The sequence below is a fragment of the Saprolegnia parasitica genome (assembly GCF_000151545.1).
Source record: "Saprolegnia parasitica CBS 223.65 unplaced genomic scaffold supercont2.33, whole genome shotgun sequence".
NCBI lineage: Eukaryota > Oomycota > Saprolegniomycetes > Saprolegniales > Saprolegniaceae > Saprolegnia > Saprolegnia parasitica.
In genome coordinates, this window is record NW_012156427.1 from 27,184 (window position 1) to 46,383 (window position 19,200).

Here is a 19,200-nt window from a genome sequence, read left to right on the forward strand (position 1 = left end):
GCGAACGCCAATAATGGTGACCGGCGACGACAGAAAGACGATGCCGAGGCTCTTCGGGCACCACTGACGCTGCTGCATTGTGCACGAGGAGACTCCATCAGCATTCTCTACGCACACGTCATCATGAGGTGTCGATCGGTCGCCATGCAGCGTTCCTCGTCGGTCTCCCTCATTTTCGTCAACGCCAAAGCGTTTCAGCCAATCAGAGCGACAAGACGTTGGATTTGTGGCCAATCAGAGCGGCAGCGATGTCACTTGGCCAGTGTTCTTGCCGCGGTTCTCGCACCGATCATCGCCGCCAGCCGAGGCACGTGGTACGTGGCAAGGCGTGCGCAGACCTCAAGCCGAAGCGCTCACGCGACGTCGCTGTAGGTATGGCGCAGCCTATCTATGCGTGACGAGCCACCGAGTAGGCCCTTGGGCAGAGCCCTGGCCAATTTTTCGACGGTCTCTCTCGCACGTCGGCCACGGGATCGCCTCCGAGATGCGCTCCTCCAAGCTCCCAAGACCTGCGACGACGCTGCGAGCGATGGCGCAATATGCTTAGCGTCAATATCGCACGACGTCATGCGCTTGCGCGTCCAGAACGGTTAGCGCTACGGCCACATCCGACCCGACAGCGCGTCCACGCTCCGGTCGCCGCCGCCACACTCTACGTGTACGTACATGCCGTCAACGCTCGAATCTTGTCTCGACGACGCTCGAATCTCAAACGCTTTGCAGATTGTACTTCTTTGGTAGTAGTACCGTGGTAACCTACTCTCAAGGGCCCATCAATATATTTTGCTTTCTGATGGATAATATGCGGGATGCAACAACAATCAGGTTACCGGTACGGCCATTGCTTTCTCAAAGACAATATACGGAATGCAACAACATTTAGGTTAATTATGCATTTTGCATCACATGAACAGAGGACACGACACTACGCACGTGGCTACTTGGCGTACCCGATGGTCTGGAGCGATTTTTCAATCTCGACCAGCACCGACTCGTTTTCGATCGTCGCGGGTACTGTGTACGGCCGCGAGTCTGCGATCGCTTGGATCGTGCGCCGGACAATCTTGCCGGACCGCGTCTTTGGCAGCTGGTCGACGACGAGCACGTCCTTCAAGCACACAAAACTCCCAATTTGCGTCCGGACGCGGGCGACGATCGAGGCCGCGACCGCTTCTTTCGATGCGGTCGTGTTGGATTTCAAAACCGCAAAGGCCACCGGGATGTGGCCTTTCAGCGCATCGGCCACGCCGACCACTGCGCACTCGGCAATGTTGTCGTCGGCCTGAATGACCTCTTCGATCGCGCCCGTACAGAGCCGGTGGCCGGCCACGTTGATGATGTCATCGGTGCGCGACATGATCTACACTTGCGTTGTACGATGTTGTACACTATTGTCTTTTCGTACGTAGACGTAATTGTCGTCGTCAATGTGTCCGGCGTCGCCCGTCGTGTAGTAGCCCGGATGCTCGTCCATGTACTTGGTCACGTACTCGACGTCGTTGTTGTACAAGGTGGTGAACGTGCCTATCCGATGCGTTAATCAAGTTCAACGCCGAGACGGGCTACCAGGCGGCAGCGGCAGGCGCAAGAGGATGCTGCCTTCGGCCACGTCGTTTGGGTCGTGCTCGTGTGTCTTGTCTTCGGTCGCGTAAAACTTGTCTTGGAGCACAACGTCGAACCCTGGGACAGGGCGCGACGCCGACCCGTACTTGATCCCAGGGTGCTCGCTGCCGTTGTCGTTGCTCTGGTCCATCCCCATCATCTGCGAGCAGACGGGCCAGCCAATCTCGGTTTGCCACCTAATGGCACGCACGCTATGTAGTATCGATGCAATTCGAAGCGTCGTACCAATTGTCGACGATCGGCAGCTGGAGCTGGTCCGTGAAGAACTGGATCGTCGCTGGATCCCCGCGCTCGCCCGCCACAAAGAGCGTCCTACAGTATGCCAGGTGAGATTATCTGACTTGATACATTGATAGAAAGGACCGACTTTAGGTGCGACATGTGTTTTTTGTACTTGTGCAGAAAGGTAGCATCCGGGTCTTCTTTTCGGATCGCACGGAGCGCCGTCGGGGCCGTGAAGAGCGCTTTGACGTTGTAGCTCGAGATGACGCGCCAGAACGCACCGGCGTCCGGTGTGCCCACGGGCTTGCCCTCGTAAATGACTGTCTATGCACATATATGATGAGCCTCGATACAATCCAAAAGTATCCAAGAGTATCGAGACGTATCCAAGATGAGGGAAACATACCGCGCAGCCGTGAAAGAGCGGCGCGTAGACAATGAACGAGTGGCCGACGACCCAGCCAAAGTCGGAAGCCGCCCAGTACGTCTCGCCCGGGTTCATGCCCATAATGTTTTGCATCGCCCACTTGAGCGCGACGTTGTGGCCGCCGTGGTCCCGGACAACGCCCTTGGGCTACAAGAGAGCAAAGCTCGTACAAGCAACGTCAAGTGAGAGAGCGAGTACCTTGCCCGTTGTGCCAGACGTGTACAGAATGTAGAGCGGGTCGGTCGACTTGACGGGCACGCACGCATGCGGCGTCGCGCCATCGATAAAGTCGGCCCACGACATGTCGTTTTCGCCGAGGTTGTAGTGGCGCTTCTGGCGCTGGTAGACAACACAGAGCTCGGGCTTGTGCGCTGAGAGCTCGGTCGCGCCCTTGAGCATCGGCTCGTACTCGATGATCCCCTTGGGCTCGAGGCCGCAGCTCGCACTCAGCACGACCTATGATTTTGAAGCACAAAGCGTCGACTAGTGCAAGCGCTACCTTGGGCTTGGCGTCCTCGAGGCGCACCGCGAGCTCTTTGGCCGAGAAGCCGCCAAAGACGACCGAGTGGATCGCGCCGAGACGGGCGCAGGCCAGCATCGCCATGGCCGTTTCCGGGATCATCGGCATGTAGATGACGACGCGGTCGCCCTTCGTGACGCCTTGGCGTGCGAGCGCCCCCGCGAGCACCTCGACATGTTCAAGCAGCTCGGCGTACGTGATGGTGCGCTTCGTGCCGGTCATCGGGCTCTCGTAAAAGATGGCTGGCGCGTCGCCCTTGCCGTTGGCGACATGCACGTCGAGCGCGTTGTAGCATGTGTTCATTTCGCCGTCGGGAAACCACTTGTAGAAAGGCGCGTTGGTCTTGTCGAGGACCTTGGTGTACGGCTTGAACCAGTGAATGTCCTTGGCGGCGGCGTCCCAGAACGCCTCGGGGTCGTCGATGCTCTTGCGGTACTCGGTCAGGTAGTGCTTCTTCGTGGGTGGCGCAGCGGCGCTAAAGACGCGGCTGCTGCGGCACAAGCAGTGGAGCGACGGCGCGGTCCGGCGAAGCAGCATACTACCAAACGACTGCGCACGAGGTGGCGAATGCAGATCTGAGCGCCTTGGAATCGGAGCCAGGATCGCCGCCCGCCTTTCTGATACACGTACGTACTGTACATACAACGACGTACAACGTACATTGCATACAAATCGCACTATCAAGCGTACATTGCGGACGGTAAGATGGAAGAAACGGCAATGTGGTCAATAAAGTGCCGAGCTTTCTTGAAGTTGGCACGTCGAGGGATGATGTGCTCGGATCAGAGCGCTACCAGACCACGAACCAGACGCTCACCGTTCCCATACTACGAACAAACGAGATGGGCGGCTGCAGTCTGGCGCTGCTACAGCGTGGAGATGGCTACCGGAAAAGCTAATAACACGAGGGACCAAAGGAAGGTCGGCTTCGTGTCCGTGGTCGTCCCCACCTTGAACTTAGTCCACCGGCTGTCGAGAACGACGACAAGCGTGTGCAGGGAACGGACGCGAGGAGGCAGCAGAAATCTGGTCCTCGACGTCGCCGGCGAGTGTTCTTCAACGTCGTTGGATGATGATGAGGATGCCAACATACGCTGTACGGTTGATGCGCCGAAGAAGCCTGCAAGGGCAAGGTCGGACGAGCATTGGGTGCGGTCACGTCCGACGCCACGTGGCTGCCAAGCACCTTTTTCTTATTGTAGTGCAGCGTCGGCTACCCGTGTCTGCCCGTGTCCGACGTCCGACATCGCACCCATCTGCAACAGGCCTTTTGCATACCATACGGTATTCACCAGTGGCTGGTTGCGCAATCCCTTGCCCTAAATCCCAAGGCCGATCATGGTGCATGTCTGTGCACCGCAAGATGGCGGCCAAGCGCATGGGTGCATCGCGAAGCTTTCGCCTCGACAGCTCGCTTCTTCGACGGTCCTGTTCGCTGCGAGGCGCCGAGCCCCACCGCCCAGATTGCACTTGGGCGAGCCAGACGGCGCGTCAGTGCAAGGGCTTCTATCATTTGCTGCGTTTTGTGCGGCAGGTTCAGAAGTACCGATGACTCGCGCAGCTCTGTGCAGCGGCTTCCTACTTGGCTCGTACGGATAAAAATCGCATCAAGAAGGAAGACACGAGTCGCTGGAGCCAGCGCATCGGACGGCTTGTGTGGGCGGCAACTTGCCTTGGACTCATCGATGCGCAAGGACGACGCATGTTGCGTCGAAGGTTACGTGTTATAAAGCACTTTAATGTATAAAAACCAAGCGTGTCATCAACTAATAGTCGTACTGGTAGTCCTGATCGCCCAAATAGTCAAAGTAGGTGCCACCAGAGTCTTCGTAGTAGATGCCGCCGTAGCCGTAGTTGGTACCGCGGTTCCAGTTATGATATGATCGGACCACCGGTGGTGTCGTCGGCAAAAGAGGCAGCGCCGCTTCCAGCGCTGCGATGGCGTCGTCTGCCTCGGCTCGCATTGGCGCCGCGCGCGCCCCAGCCAGGTAGCCCACCATGGCTTCGTCCCGCTGGCGCTGTGCTTGGGCACCTGCTTGCGTCCAGATACGGAGACCAGCCGTCGTCGGTCCAAGCAGCGTCAGCGTCACGCGTGGATGATAGCGTGGTAACTTCGAAATGGCGGCGCGAAGCCCGACGCAGGTCGCTGGCACGACCTCACTCAGACTCCGGAGTGCCCCTTGGTCGGCGAGATGACCCGTCATCGCCGTGCACTCGGCGCAGCCGCACAATCCTCGAAGCTGCACCGGCGACGCGACTTCCGTGACATCCAAGGCGCCTTGAAGCACATTTCGTATACTCGTCGCGAGCTGGTCGCGCTGCGCCGTGTACATGGTCAAGATCACGTCGAGGTATCGGAGGAGCGGGTAGAGGACGCGGCGGACGTAGTAGAGCCCATCGGGGGCCGCGAGGACAACGTCGGTGACAGCATTGAGTAGGCGGGTGACGTATTGAGGCGAGAGCAAGTGGCAGGCCGCGAGTGCTTGCGGTACCTTCCACACGAGCGCCATGACAAGCAGTGGGTTCCCACGGGCATTGGATTGCCGCGCCACCGTTGCGACGACCACATCCCGCGTCCGGGTAAGGACATCGTCGGCGATCGCGGTGGCGTCGGCGTCCGACAGCGCCATGCCGCTGCTGCGCAGAGCATACAGGAGGGTGCATATGACGTCGTAGTCGGCTTCGGGAAGCACCGCCCCCTCCTTGTAGACCGCGAGGACGTCACCGTACCGTGCATGAAAGCGAAGGATCCGCCAACAGCCCATCATTCCAGTTGACTTGGTGAGCGCGTCGTAAAGACTCGGGAGATTTCGCTGCAGCCGAGGAACGAACGGTGTCGCAACCGATGTCGGCGACGCTTTGAGAACCGCCGGGAGGACGATGGTGACGAGCACGTCTTCCTTGTAGACAGTCGTTGTGAAGGCATACACAGTGGTCGGAAAGGGCTGCGAGGAAATCGCGGTGGCCGCCGCCTCGAGCTCGAGCGCCGCTTGGAGCATCGGTGCGTGCAGGCGGTCCGGCATGACATACGGGTACGCATCGAGCGACGGAATGGCCGCGAGCTGCATCGCAATGGTCTGCCAGCACTGGACGAGGAGCGGGCCAAAGCCGTCTTGCGCGGTGTGCGCTGCGCTGGAGATGAAAAGCCGGCGCATCCAAAGGATGGTTTTGCCAAGGAAGTAGATGCCCTTGTGCTTGGGCGTGCAGAGAGCGACCACTTTACTGGCGATCGCAGCGACACCGTACGTAGCGATGGCGGCTTGGAACCAGTAGAGACCGCGGCGACGGGACGTTCGTTTGCGCATCGTAAAGCTAAATGGTAGAAAGCCCGCCACCAAATCCGGTGACGGGTGGCGCAGCAGATACGCGCCGACCGCGGCCACGTGGGCGTCGGTGAAGCGCACGCCCGGGGCACCGATCGCGTCGATGAGGCTGGCGGCGGCGTCGTCGGTCGTTGCAAAGCCAAGCTGACTTGGCTCGTCCTTCTCGAGAGCAGCGGCGGCGGCATCAAGTCCAACGATACGCGCTCGGTGGCGCTTGGGCCAAAACACGAGGAGGACGGAGCGCAGTCGCCGGAGACCGCGCCGTGTGACCCAGCGCCCGACCGACCGATGGAGGAGCGCAGCTTGTATGGCATCCGACGACGTTGGGTGCAGGAGCGCTTCGGTGATGCGGCGCCACGGCTTGCGTGTGCGGATCTTGTCGCAGCCGCAATGACTGTCATACATGTAGTCTTCACGCATGCGTCGATACGCCGCGTTGACACCGACATCGCTTTCGTTGCCGTCGTCTGCCGTGTTGCGGGTGGCATACGGCGTGTACCGGCAGTACGCTTCGTCGTACTCGTCGTCGTACTCGTTATTGTACTCGTTGTTGTCGGGGACGAATTCATACGCGTCGACGGTTCCGTCGTCGTCGTCGTCGTCGTCGTCGTCGTCGTCGTCGTCGTCGTCGTCGTCGTCGGCATCAGCGTCACTGTAATACCGCCAACGCCTTACTGCCTGAGAATAGTCGTCGTCGTCGAAGTCTGCTTCGTCGCGGCGGCGCTTCGTGCCCGCCTTCTTCTTCTTCTTCTTCTTCAATTTGGTAGCATCGGGAAAGCTCGTGTCGACGGCGTTGTCCACAAAGTACAGACGGTCTTCGTGGAACGCATCTTTTTTCGTCTTGGATCGTGGCTGCCCTTCCTCGACGTCCTGGTAGAACATGTCGTCGTCGCTGCAGTCGCCGGCGTCCGACGCGTCCGTGTCTGGATCGTCATGGTCGTCGAGGTCTGCATCCAAGTGCTTGATGCCAATCTCGTCGTAGCCGTGCGGCGTGCGCTCCTCGGAAGGTAGCTTCGTCCGCTTTGGTGCGGTCGCTACTTTGGGTCGTCGGCCAAAGTCTTCGCGCGGCCTCGTGTTGCACTCGTGCGTGTGCAGGTCGGCGCGCGTGAGCTTGCGCCGAGGCGCCCGGACGAGCGCGACATCAAACGTCCCAGCGGCGACCAGTGCCTTGAGAAACGCAGCATCCCGACCTTGAAGCGCCTCGAACCGCAAATCGATGGTCTTGTTGAAGAGCCGGTACGCATACGTCGTGTCGAGCTGGTGGGGTTGGGCAGCGAGGGCCGCGAGCTCGCCGGCGGCGGAGTACGTCGATGCCGGGCTCGTCCGATGCGGCTCGCCGTCGCTGCTGACCAAGCTGTACACAAGGTACGCCCGGTGTCCCGGTGTTGCGATCGGTGCTACGGTGATGCTGCAGTCGTTGTACCACGCAGCAAAGCTCATGGTCATATCCGTAAAGGGCATCCACGCAGTGGCGTCGTCGTTGCCCGACAACGTGATGCGCCGAACGCACGTCGACGGCAGCGCAATCGCCAATGTTCCGAATGAGCCTCGGGGCACATGCGACGGCGTCAGCACGGGCAATGCGCCGGGACCGTCGATCGTCACATGCGAGAGATGGAACGTGATGTGCTTGCAAACGGGTTTGAGGACGCTCGTGACGTTGTGCAGCATCCAGCCGTTGAGGTAGCGCACCCACTCGTGCTCGCCTTGGACAAAGTAGATGTGCTCCTTGGGCACGACGAGCGGCGCAGCGCCAAAGCTGGCGATGACCGACGCGGGCTGCTTGACCGGCACCAGATCCGGCGACGGCTTGTAGCCTTGCGAGCGGTCGACGCCAAGCTTGGGCGGGCCAATGCCAAAGAGCTCGCCCGTCAAAGCGTACTGGCCAGGCGTCTCGATGGTGCCATCGAGGTTCCGAAGGACCTCCATGTACGCCGCCGACGGAGACGACGTCGCCTCCTCCTTCGTGCCACCCATCGCCAAACGCGGAATGCTGGTGACGTGCAAGTTCGCGCGTGCCAAGTTTCGCTTCAGATAATACTACTGTTTGTATGCAATTCAAATACGCGACATGTGGAAGCGAACTTCAGCGCTGGTGGGCGGTTTCCGGTTGATGTGCATCAACCGACCGAGTGGCGCTGCGCGAATGGTAACCAGCCACGGACTATCCAAGAAACGATGACGTTGGATCTATCCAGCACATGATTGATCTATCCAGCACGTGATTGATCTATCCCGCCGCATCAACTAACAGTGGGGTGATGAAGACGACGTTGCGTGCACAGGTCCCTTCCAGTCGGGGTCTCTTCTCGTCACACCACATGCCTCGCATGTAGCTTGCTCGCTACATTTTGCTTTCTACATATTCCCACTGTCGACAGATTCTATCATACTTGGAGTACAAAACGTTACCACGCTATTCCGCAACACTACTAGTACATTGGACGGGATGTCATCCCTTCAGTCGTTGTTTTGCCTGCTCGATGTCTCGTCCACGAGGGTCCAGACGCAAAAGAGGCTGTAGAGGGCGACGAGGAAGAGCCCAAAGGTCGGCGTGAGCTCAATGTCTTTGGCCGGGTACCTTGACCCGAGCACCAAGAGCGAGAGCAGCGCGATGGCCAAGACAACAAAACCAATGCCGAGCGATCCATTGTGGTCGGCGCTCCAGATCGCGACGCGGTGGTTGGTGGCGTAGAGACAGCCGAGCAGCAGCGAGAGGCCGCCGCCAACGAGCGTGTTGAAGATCGGCCCGGCAATGCACGCCGCCGTCGCCATGTGCACGTGGCCTTGCCGGACCAGCGCGCGGTTCCCGACAAAGTCGCCGATCGAGTTGCCCCACGCGAGCACGAGGATACCAAGTGTTCCACTCGAGATCCCGACGCCGACACCGAGGACGTACATGACGGCGACGATCTCGTGGCCAATCACAAAGACCCAGAGACTCGAGAGAAAGAGGGCAAGGAACGATCGGAGAAGCTGCCACGACCGACGCGCACCGTCGCACCAATGGTACGTGAGGCCCGCGAGGACAGTGCTAACGACGAGCGCAGCACCAAACGCCGTCAGAGGCACGTGCACAAACCGCGTACTCACCGCCAAAAGAAAGGACGGCAAGGCAAAGGCGACGGTCGTGAGCTCCTTGCGCGAGACGACGGGCGACTCGAGCCGGGGCACCGTGACGTGGCGCGCCAAGAGAAACGGCGCGAGCAGCACAAGCACCACCTTGTGCAGTCGCCCGACCTTGTCCCAGTCGGTGACGTCGCACCAGAACGACCGCGGCGACTCGTCGACGCTCATGAGTGTGTCGGTCGTCGACGCGCATTCGTCATCTTCATCGTCCTCCTCCTTGGGATCCATCGACACAGCAATGTCCTCCGTGGCGGTGGTGGCGGGCAGCACGACATGTGCTTTGTCGTCGTCGTCGTCGTCCTCGATCGCTGGCGGCGGCATGCTGGGCATGCGCACGACCGAGACCGTGTAGACGGCATACCAACCGATCGCGGCGATGGCCATGGGCACCGAGATGTAGCCAACGCGGTAGGCGAGCAAGAGCCCAAGTACCGTCACGAGGTAGAACGCGACGTCGCGCATGAACGGCGACTTGCGCAGATCAAAGCCATCCGCGAGATACGCCAAGTGCCCGAGCGTAAAGACAGCGACAACGAGGCCGCTGCCGATCAGCCCGCCGACGCCAAACCCGCTGTGCGTGTGCGCGCCCGAGAAGGATGCGACGCACGAGAAGAGGTCGGGCGCGCCGTTGGCAAAGGCGAGGAGCGTGGCGCCGGCGACGCTCGGGTCGAGTCGCGTCATGGCTGCGATCGACGTGACGGCCGGGACCATATACCGATCGGTCGTGTCGCCGACGCTGTAAAAGAGGAGGCAGAGCAGTGTCGAGAGCAGCGTGACCGAGATGAGCGGCAGCGCATCCATATCGCAGTAGTGGAGGCTGAGGTAGTCGATGGTCGAGACGCGCGTCGCGTGGGCGCAGGCGCATCGGAGCTCGTCTGGCACCGCGATGAAGCCCGGCCGACCGCAGTTGTCCGGAAAGACAAAGAGGCCCGAGACGACTGCCGGCGCCAGCAAGAGCACGCGCCACGTCGTCGCTGCCATTGCTCACGGTGCACGTCGAGGTCGCGTCTGATTGGCATTTGGCATACGAGACAGGCAGGTATCTTGCGGTTTGTATTATATACAAAATGCAAGTTGAAATAGCATCGTCACGTCGTGAGACTTGAAATGTGTCCTTTCTACTGGTATGGACCATTGGGTATGGGTATGGACCGACCGTTGATGTATGCATTGACGGTTTGAGTGAAGTATAGCCCGCATTTTGCGTCCGCGGTCCAGTCGTGTGATTGCGTCACTGCTTCGTCGCCTTGTCCCCGCTGGCTACACGCACCAGTGCCGACAGCTAGCGCCGACATCATGGCTGGCGCCTTGGTTCAATGGATTTGTCATTATCTCTCGTGATACGCCTCCAGCGGCGACTTCAGATGGCGTTCCGTGCTCTCCCATTCGTGCTCTATCGGTAGACCGAGTATGAGGCATTTCATTTCAGACTTTGAGTCGGCGCCTTGGTTGCGTGCCGACTCTGTTGGTGCTGCTCCCAATGGAAGCAGCGCCTTGGGAGCCTCCCAATTGGTCTAAAAGAATACAAATACGCCAATCAAACGTCCAATAGAGTGGTCCAATCCGCGATGCTGTACCGCGTGGCCCACCAGGTTTGTACCGATGGGATTGGTCACGGCCACACTCCACCGCCTGGATTTTAGCCAATCACATCACGGCATGACTATTCTGGCATCACGGCGCCATTTTGATTTTTGCACCTTGCAGCATGACAAGCCTCATGACCTCGTGGCACGACCTCGTGGGTCCTCGTTTGCGCTTGAGTGGCGGCAAGGAGGTTGCGACGGCAGACCATCTCGCATCCACGTCGGTCGTCGGCCTCTACTTTAGCGCCCACTGGTGCGGTCCGTGCCGCGAGTTTACGCCTACGCTCTCGACGCTGTACGACGACATTCTGGACGCGCACCCGGACTTTGACGTGGTCTTTGTCTCGAGCGACAAATCCGAGGACGACTTTTGCCTCTACCACGACGAGATGCCGTTTCCTGCCTTGCCGTGGGCCGACCGCACGCGCCAAGCGGCATTGCGCGAGCACTTTCACATCCGGTTCTTACCCGCGCTCGTCATTTTGAATACCGTTGACGGCAGCCACGCGGTTGTGCGCAACGCGTGCGATGGCCGGCGACTCTTTGTGTCGGCCAACGGCAATGTCGACAAGATCTGGGACACGGTGCGCTACGGCCCGCCGTCGCTCGCTGCTTAGGGCGATGGCAGCGCCCGCGTGCGAATGATATCGCGTCTCGATGAGGTTAGGTAGTAGAATTGAGCTTACATGTTAGTAGTTGATCGTTAAAGATGTGTAATCCAAAAACTCTTTTTCGTATTGAGTCGGAGGGCGAAGAAGTGAGTACGCGTTTGTGCTTACGTGGATGTGCTGCGTTCGAGTGGTCGGCACACTGTTTGCACCGCGGTGTGGCAAGGCCACCCTTGGACAGCTCCAGACCAAGATAGCGTTGGTCTCGGACGCCGAGCTCAAGACGCAGCTTACGCGCGTGCTCGCGACCGATCGCAAGCGCCAATCGAAAGTAAGTCGATTCGAGTAGTGGACCTAACAGCAACAAATCGATCAGTATAATAGTACTGCGACGTACCCGCGCGAGGGGCAAAGCTCATGCGTCGGTGGAGCTCGGGTACGGTCACTCGAGCATCCAGTGGGAGCTCGGCAATATCCATATGACCCTTCGTAAGGGCCAAGACGATCGCATCTTCGGAAGCGAGGTTGGGCTGGCAGCCAAGAATGCGTTGGACGAGGATGAAGATGCCCTCGGTAATCGACAAGTGGAGCAGCAGACGTTCGTCACGCTGGTGTCGGTGTAGACCGTACGAGCACGCAGAGAACGCGGAGACTTCATCGGGCCGCGTTCGGCGCCACTCTTTCTCGGGCATGAACGCCTTGCGGAACGACGCGTCGCATTCGTATCCTCCACGGGTGGCATCAAACTCGACGAGCTCCCGGCAGACGACAAACTGTGGACGCACGTCTCTGTGTTCGAACCCCACCAGGTAGCCAAAAACAATTCTGGCAATTTCGGGCTGCTGCAAGACGCTGCCGACGAAGGTCCATGACATGGCTCCCGCGTACGCTCGTGCTGTCAAATTCGGAAATGACGCCGTATCAAGACTTATTCCGTTGCCGGATGAACGTAAGATAAATGCACTCAATCAAGTACACTACATGTGTAGTTTGACTGCCTTCAACCACGAAACGGCGTACTACCTACCCGGTACTAATATAAGCCGCTGGCCAGACGTATTGACGCATTGCCACGTAGCTTGCTTCCTCTGCGGTCGCGGTCTTGGAGTGCGACGAAATTCGGGAAGATGTACTTAAATAAGCGAAAATCTAAGCGCAACTGGCGGCACTGCCTAATGCCAAGAACCACCTTGTCGATACCAACGCCACTGGGGAAGAGACGAAAGGGACGACATCCACGCGGCATGCATCCCACACGTCCTACGCAAACCACTGTCTGGTCAAAAAGGAGGGGGATCGACTAGGAACTATTAGAAGGTGCCGTCTGCATCTTAACATCACGACTATCCATTGGCAACGTGCATTCTCGACCTCCTTTGCAGACGTCCCTCAGAGCTCGTCGAAGTGTGTGCGTCTCGAAATGATCGACACGGCAGCATCTATGACAGAAACATAACTTGAAGGCGTATGACGGCTGTCGGTGCTCGCGCTGTAGAAGTTCTCGGTATCTTGCACCACCGTTCAGCCTCGGTACCAGGTATGTTGAGCCAAGGAAATAAATAAGCTTATTTATTCCCTTGGTTGAGCCTATGACGTGGCGCTCTATGGCGCAAGGACTGACCATCTCGTCCAGCCATCTGGTTTTACGTGGCAAGACAGACACGCCTGCTACAGTGTCACCGGAGTCAACGATATGCAGTAACTCACAAGACAGCGCAAGGGCCAGCTCTCATGCTCCTTGATCGCTCCGCAGCGTGGTGATACGCGACCCTGAAAAGGACAATGTACTGTACGCCAATACATCGTCGGAACGGGAAGTTCTCGGAGTGCTCCACCAACGCAGTTGGTGGCCACTACCCGCAAAACTCCTGTATATGCCTTCAGTGGAGGTGGCTTTGGCCCCGGAAGCAGCTGCGATGAGCAGCTATCCGGTTTTCCCCCTCCACGACCCAATCCGGCATTAACCGGATTGTCATCCGGTTCACCGATTGGTCACACGGGCGCGCGTTGTCACGCTGCCCACCAGTAAAGTGGTAAATATAGACCGGAAGACCCGCACACTGTCTTGTTCCTCGTTGCCACTCATAGCGTACTACCACCTTGTAAGTTCATGCACATATCGAATTCTTGCGATCGACCGCAGGATGGCCGACAAGGACGAAGCCCGCTTCTTGCGCTGGCTCACAGAGAATGGCGCCAAGATCGACGCGCTCGCCATCACGCACGACCTTGATGGCGGCCGTGGCGTCGTCGCGACGCGGGATCTCGTGCCCAATGAAGTCGCCATGTCGATTCCCGAGGCGCTCATGATCTCGGAGGCGTCCGTGAAGCTCGACCCGGACCTCGGCCCGATCTTTGCCCGACATTCCGACCTCTTTGCCCGCGATGATCCGCTCTTGGCGACGTTCGTGGCGCACCACATGGACCTTGGCCCGCACTCATTCTACTACCCGTACCTCTCGATGCTGCCCACGCCCGAGTCGATCCAAAACTGGACCATCGACGAGCTCGCGTCCTTGCAAGACCCGTACATCTTCTTATTGTAGAAATGATATCTTATTGGCCATCGACACTACGTAGGCGCCTCTTGGAGATCGCCAACCAGCGCAATGCCGAGATCGTCACGTGGTACGAGCGCCTCACCGAGCGCCTCTTCCGCCTCTACCCGGTACATCTCCATCCATTTTCGATACTATGTCTGACATCTTGTATACAGGAGCTCTTTAACGCGACAAGCTTTCCATTCGAAACCTTTCATTTTGCGTGGCAGACGATCCAAGCACGCACGTTTGGTACCGGTATTCGAAATTCCTCCAAGCTATTCCAAATGCGATAGCGTAGGCCGGTCCCTTCCGTGGTCATCGCTTGTGCCTTTTGCCGACATGCTCAACCACGCCAACCACGCCACCATGTATGCGTACGAAGACAAGACGTTTGAGTGGCAATCGTCCATCGCTTACAAGCGCGGCGACCAAGTCTTCAACAGATACGGCCGACGCCCCAACCGTACTACTATCTATGCTATCTCCTACACATTTCATAGCTTGCACTAGACCAACTGCTGCTCCACTATGGTTTTGCGCTGCGCGAAAACGCCTGGGACTATATCGACATGGACCTGCACCTCGCGGCGTCGTACCCGAGTGCCTTGTCCAAGACGGAGCGTCGCGCGGTCCTCAGCAAGGCGCACCTCATGCCGTTCAAGACCAGCTTCCGATTGACGCATGACACGTCCGTTGAGTCACTGCTACCGTACTTTTGCTGCCATTTCTTGACGGCGTACTGCGAGGACGTTGATGTCTCATGCCCGCTGTCGGACGTCCGCGTCGAGATCAAGGCCATTACGGTCCTCATTGAGGTGCTGGAAGAACTCGCTGCTGCGTTTCCCACCTCGCTCGAAGAAGACGCCGCCTTGCTGCAAACCAACGACCTCCCCGACCGCCTATTGGTGGCGCTCACGTTTCGAATGGGCCGAAAGCAGCTTCTGTCGAATGTCATTGTTGCTGCGACAGCCATGCTGCAGAGATTAACCAAATAGTCGATGAAAAAGACAACTTGTCCAAAGATTTAGACATTGGGTTGTGGCAAGCCTCGTCCACGACGGGTCCTCTGAGATGCAAGCCGTGCGATAAAGGTTTCCGGTGGTGGAATCGGTGCATCAAATCAATCTCATTGTTGTTGTTAGCTCCACTACTACTGTACTGACCAACATCTATTGTCTCAAGCTCAGCGCTTGCGCTTGGTCGCGAGCACGCGCGTAAGCTCCGTCTTGAGCTCGGCGTCGGAGACCAAAGCTGTCTTGGTCTGGGGCTGTCCAAGGGTGACCGTCGCGTCGATTGCGTGGAGATGACCAATCACAAAAATCAACGCCCAGTTGACAACGTTGCCGGATTGCAGCAGCGCAGTTGCGCGTGCCGCCACGATCGGTTTTAGCTGAATCGTAGGGTTGGCCTTTGGTCCTTGGTACGCGAGCTCGGGCGTGATCACCCAAACGATTGTTGCACGGCGGCCGCCGGGTATCTTCAAAAGGTCCAAGAGGAAGAGGATGTTGCCGAGATGTCGTGTCGCGTGCATGCAGTACGGCAGCAGAAGTTTGCTCTCAGTCACAAAGTTTCGACGACCTGAAAAACTTGATGAGGCAGTTGCGAGGCTGGCCAACGCCTGCTGCGAGGAGGAAGCGCATCGCCTCGGCGTTGTGGTTGGTTACAGTGTCTTGAAGACATTTGTCGTCGCGGAAGAATTTGAGCTGCGGCTTCGAGTTTGCGAACGGTGAGGGCCTGCAGGAGCGCAAGGTGAGAGTCGTCGACGATGCAGTTGGCCAAGAGAAAGTGCACCACGTTCCACGTCCAATTAAAGGCCGCCATATCGAGAGCCTTGGAGTGATTGTACGCGTCCGAGCGCTCGTGGAGAAATTCGACAAGCGGCACGTTGTTGGTGCTGCATGCTTCCGCCACCCAGTCTTGTTCCCAGGGATCGCCTTGTGCAACGAAAGGCGACGACGTCGAGATGACCGCTTGCAGCCGACAGGTTCATTGCAAATGTCAAGCACTTCGGACCGCGTTCCTCCAACGTTAAACGAGGGCAAAAAGCCTGCCGGTCAGCGACGTCGTAAATTACGACGTCAATAGAGTGATTTTGCAAGCGTGGAATTCAGGATTGTTCGGCGCGCGACATTCCTGAAAACTCAAAGATGAAAAGTGGGCGCGTCCGATGTTTTGCAAACGTGCAGAAGTTTTTCGCTTTGGACCGGTCATGGACGACGCCCTGCTCGCACTCCCTCTCGTCGCGATTCTCGCCCAACACCCCGTCGTGGCCTCTCGATCGTTCTCTAAGGCCGTCCTAAGGTCGTCAGAGCGCCGGCGGCGCCTGATGACTGTGACGAGGTCACGGTGGATCACACACATGTGCTCGGCGAACTCTTCCCAGCGCTTTGCGGTCTGGCCGTAAGGACAGTCGTGTGGCACGGACAGTTGGGTGGCATGTGGGCTCACAAGCATGACATCCGAGGCCACGGTGAAGCGAAACGCCTTCTTCGTCGTCTGTGGACTCCTTGCTCATACTCAGTGCAAGTCAAAAAATAAGTGGCTTTCCTGAAAACCAGTTCAGGATTGAGGGGGTCCCATCGTACTTTTTTCGGTGGAATTGGCGGGATGCGGCGCCGTGCCTTTTGAAGAAGGGCGACAAGACGCAACCGTGCTTTTAGCAAGGCGGCTACAAACCTCGTCCCACGGCTCGCGCGCAAGATCCCACTGCCACGCATGGGAAGGGGTTCTCTAGCTTGCATATGTATGGTAGTGTATTTCGCTAACCTCTTTGCGTGATGGCTTTCAACGGCTACGTGGTCGGATCAGCGGTGGTGATCATGCCGGAACAGCCCTCACCAGCACTAGCGAGTGGCGAAGCCGTGTACGGTCGCATCTTTGCGATCTTCCCTGGCACACCCCGATATCACGGTGATGTTCAGCAATGAGATTACCAAGATCCTGCAGAAGGAAGCCCGCAATTTCGATGCGGATGGGAAGGCGCCGCCCAAGAAGCGCACGAAGGCAGCGACTGCGAGCGGCGCTGGCAGCAAGGATGCAAAGCACGTGAAGAAGGAAGAGACGTCCGTCCCGCAGTGGAAGCGCGAGGAACCTACACACAACGGACGTCCAGTGTGTCTGCGCCATCTGAGCGTCAACGGATGCGATTCCAAGAGCAACAAGAAGCGTGCTCTCGACCATACAGGGACTCTGGGGTGGCGTCTCGAGCAAGTACCCGCATCTGTGTGCGTGAAGGTGCCAGTCAAGCGACAGGACGCGCTCACGACCGCCACAAAAGCCAGGAGAAGGCGACTCGGAACATCGCGGTGAAGATGACCCGCTCTCTACGGGTCCGGCAGGAGTCACGCCGCTTCAAGCGGCAAGACTCTCGTCACGACGTGCCGCATTCGACGGTACAACGCCGGGGTCAACTCGGTCGTTCGAGACCGAGCCTGGTGACGATGACTCGCTCTCTACGGGTCCGGCAGGAGTCACGCCGCTTCAAGCGGCAAGACTCTCGTCACGACGTGCCGCACTCGACGGTACAACGCCGGGGTCAACTCGGTCGTTCGAGACCGAGACCGATGAAGATGGCTCGACGGCGCAGCGCATGAAGCTGGCGTATGCTGGATTGACGCGAGCTCGATCCAAGCAAAACGCGTCGCGCGCCGAGCTTGTTGGTCTGCGCAAACGTCTCACGAAGGGACGAGCAGTTGACAAGGAAGATGTGCTCCTTAGCTCAGTCGCGAGAGCGACTGAGCTTGAGAAGGCAAGACAGCGAGTGACTGATCAGCTCCGGACCGCTCTGAAGCGACATGGTATCCGCGTCGAGCGGCCAGAGAGTGACGTCAACGATGCACCGTCCATCGACATCAACATGGCCAAAGGTCTGTCCGAGCTCATGGTCAAGGCCAAGATGTCGCTTGAAGACATGGCTCGTCTCGTGCGCGGTCAAACGCTCGATGAACCTCGACCCAACAAAGCCATTGTGGCGAATGTGTCTCGACGGATTCAACACGTCGTTTGTCGTGGACGAGCGCAGTCAAGAACAAAAGGCTGAAGGACGCAGTCAAGACAACCACAAGTCGGCCATCGCCAACCCAGATGCGGTTTTGCGCCATCTGGCGAAGGCGCAGAGCAGCGGTGTTATGATGGTGCTTGACGAAGGCCAGTTGTCTGATTGGAAGATCGACCCTCAAGTCAAGTATCACTGCAGCCCCATGGCTGTGGTGGCCAAGAAGAGGGAAGATACCGCCACAGATGGACGTGTCATTACCGACATGTCGTGGCCACACGGTGCATCGGTCAACGACTACACGGTGCAAAGCTCGATTCCGTATGTCGAGTGGGCGCGCATGCAGACGTACGCCCAGCACATTACCGAGTTGGCCACCAAGTCGGGCTGGTCGCCTCTGTATCCCGAACGATCTCTTATTTTTGGGATGGCCGGAGACGTGAACGCAGCGTTCCGGCATCTACGCGCGGCAGCAGCCATGGTCAAGTGGTTTGGCGTGCGCGTGCCCACTCGATTTGCTGGTATTTGACATGTCTGCGTCGTTCGGCTGGACAGCGAGTCCCGCGTTCTACGTCGTCGTCGGACATGCGATCTCGTGGCTCGTGAACAAGGAGTCCCCTGCGACGATGGATCCGAGCAGCGAGAGCGACTCGTGTCCGTTCTACTCGTTCGACTACATGGACGATAATTTGCTCGTCGAGCTCAACGTCGGACGACGACTGATGTTTGCGGCAACGGCGCTGCGACTCGCTATGCTCGCGAACCTTGGCCCTCAACAGCATCAACGAGAAGAAGTTTACCAAGTGGACGCCCTGGGGTTAGACTGGGTCATGCAGCGGTGCACGATCTCGATGCCTCAAGACAAGATCGAGAAGGCTCAAGGCCGACTCAACTGAGCGTCGTCATCGGCATTGGTACGTGGGCCACGGACTGGGAGCAGCCAGGCAGACCCGCGCACATCTGCGTCTGGATCGACAACAAGTCTGCTGACTGGACGAATCGACTCAGCAGCTGCAACCGTCTTGGCCAGCAACTGTGCCGTACCTTGGGCTTGGTGCTAGCACAGCACAGCTTGCACGTCTCGGCCAAGCACATCCAAGGCTGCTGTAACGAGATGGCTGACGCCGGGTCCCGGGTTTGGGCAAGCCAAGAACGAAGTGCGACGTGGTCTGCACTTTCCGAAAGCTGGACAAGATGCAAAGAGCCCGAGCACCTGCGGCGAGCG

The 19,200-nt window shown here is 58.4% G+C and overlaps 4 protein-coding genes across 4 annotated transcripts; 1 reads left to right on the forward strand and 3 right to left on the reverse strand.

Annotated features, from left to right (window-relative positions):
* Positions 1 to 859: 859 nt before the first annotated feature.
* Positions 860 to 3,402, reverse strand: SPRG_08067 (hypothetical protein). The gene is made up of 8 exons (XM_012347036.1): positions 2,772 to 3,402; positions 2,471 to 2,728; positions 2,252 to 2,419; positions 1,991 to 2,169; positions 1,849 to 1,935; positions 1,567 to 1,799; positions 1,406 to 1,524; positions 860 to 1,360 (listed from the first exon to the last, which is right to left on the reverse strand). The coding sequence occupies exons 1-8, from the start codon at positions 3,327 to 3,329 to the stop codon at positions 938 to 940; spliced, it is 2,025 nt and encodes a 674-aa protein (XP_012202426.1). The 5' UTR covers positions 3,330 to 3,402; the 3' UTR covers positions 860 to 937.
* Positions 3,403 to 4,558: 1,156 nt separating this feature from the next.
* Positions 4,559 to 8,092, reverse strand: SPRG_20568 (hypothetical protein; the record flags this gene model as incomplete). Its single annotated transcript, XM_012347130.1, has 1 exon — positions 4,559 to 8,092. The coding sequence occupies one exon, from the start codon at positions 8,090 to 8,092 to the stop codon at positions 4,559 to 4,561; it is 3,534 nt and encodes a 1,177-aa protein (XP_012202520.1).
* Positions 8,093 to 8,575: 483 nt separating this feature from the next.
* SPRG_20569 (hypothetical protein) lies at positions 8,576 to 10,225 on the reverse strand (the record flags this gene model as incomplete). The annotated part of the gene is made up of 1 exon (XM_012347131.1): positions 8,576 to 10,225. One exon carries the CDS (start codon positions 10,223 to 10,225, stop codon positions 8,576 to 8,578), a length of 1,650 nt encoding a protein of 549 aa, XP_012202521.1.
* A 727-nt stretch (positions 10,226 to 10,952) lies between these two features.
* Positions 10,953 to 11,447, forward strand: SPRG_20570 (hypothetical protein; the record flags this gene model as incomplete). The annotated part of the gene is made up of 1 exon (XM_012347132.1): positions 10,953 to 11,447. One exon carries the CDS (start codon positions 10,953 to 10,955, stop codon positions 11,445 to 11,447), a length of 495 nt encoding a protein of 164 aa, XP_012202522.1.
* Between the last annotated feature and the right edge of the window lie 7,753 nt (positions 11,448 to 19,200).

Bases quoted from the DNA above. Each gene is read 5' to 3' on its own strand.
- SPRG_08067 (XM_012347036.1), bottom strand. From the start codon at position 3,329: ATGCTGCTTCGCCGGACCGCGCCGTCGCTCCACTGCTTGTGCCGCAGC. The intron at 2,420-2,470 runs GTACTCGCTCTC...GCTCTCTTGTAG, and splicing joins CGTCTGGCACAACGGGCAAG to CCCAAGGGCGTTGTCCGGGA. The intron at 2,170-2,251 runs GTATGTTTCCCT...ATATGTGCATAG, and splicing joins CGCTCTTTCACGGCTGCGCG to ACAGTCATTTACGAGGGCAA.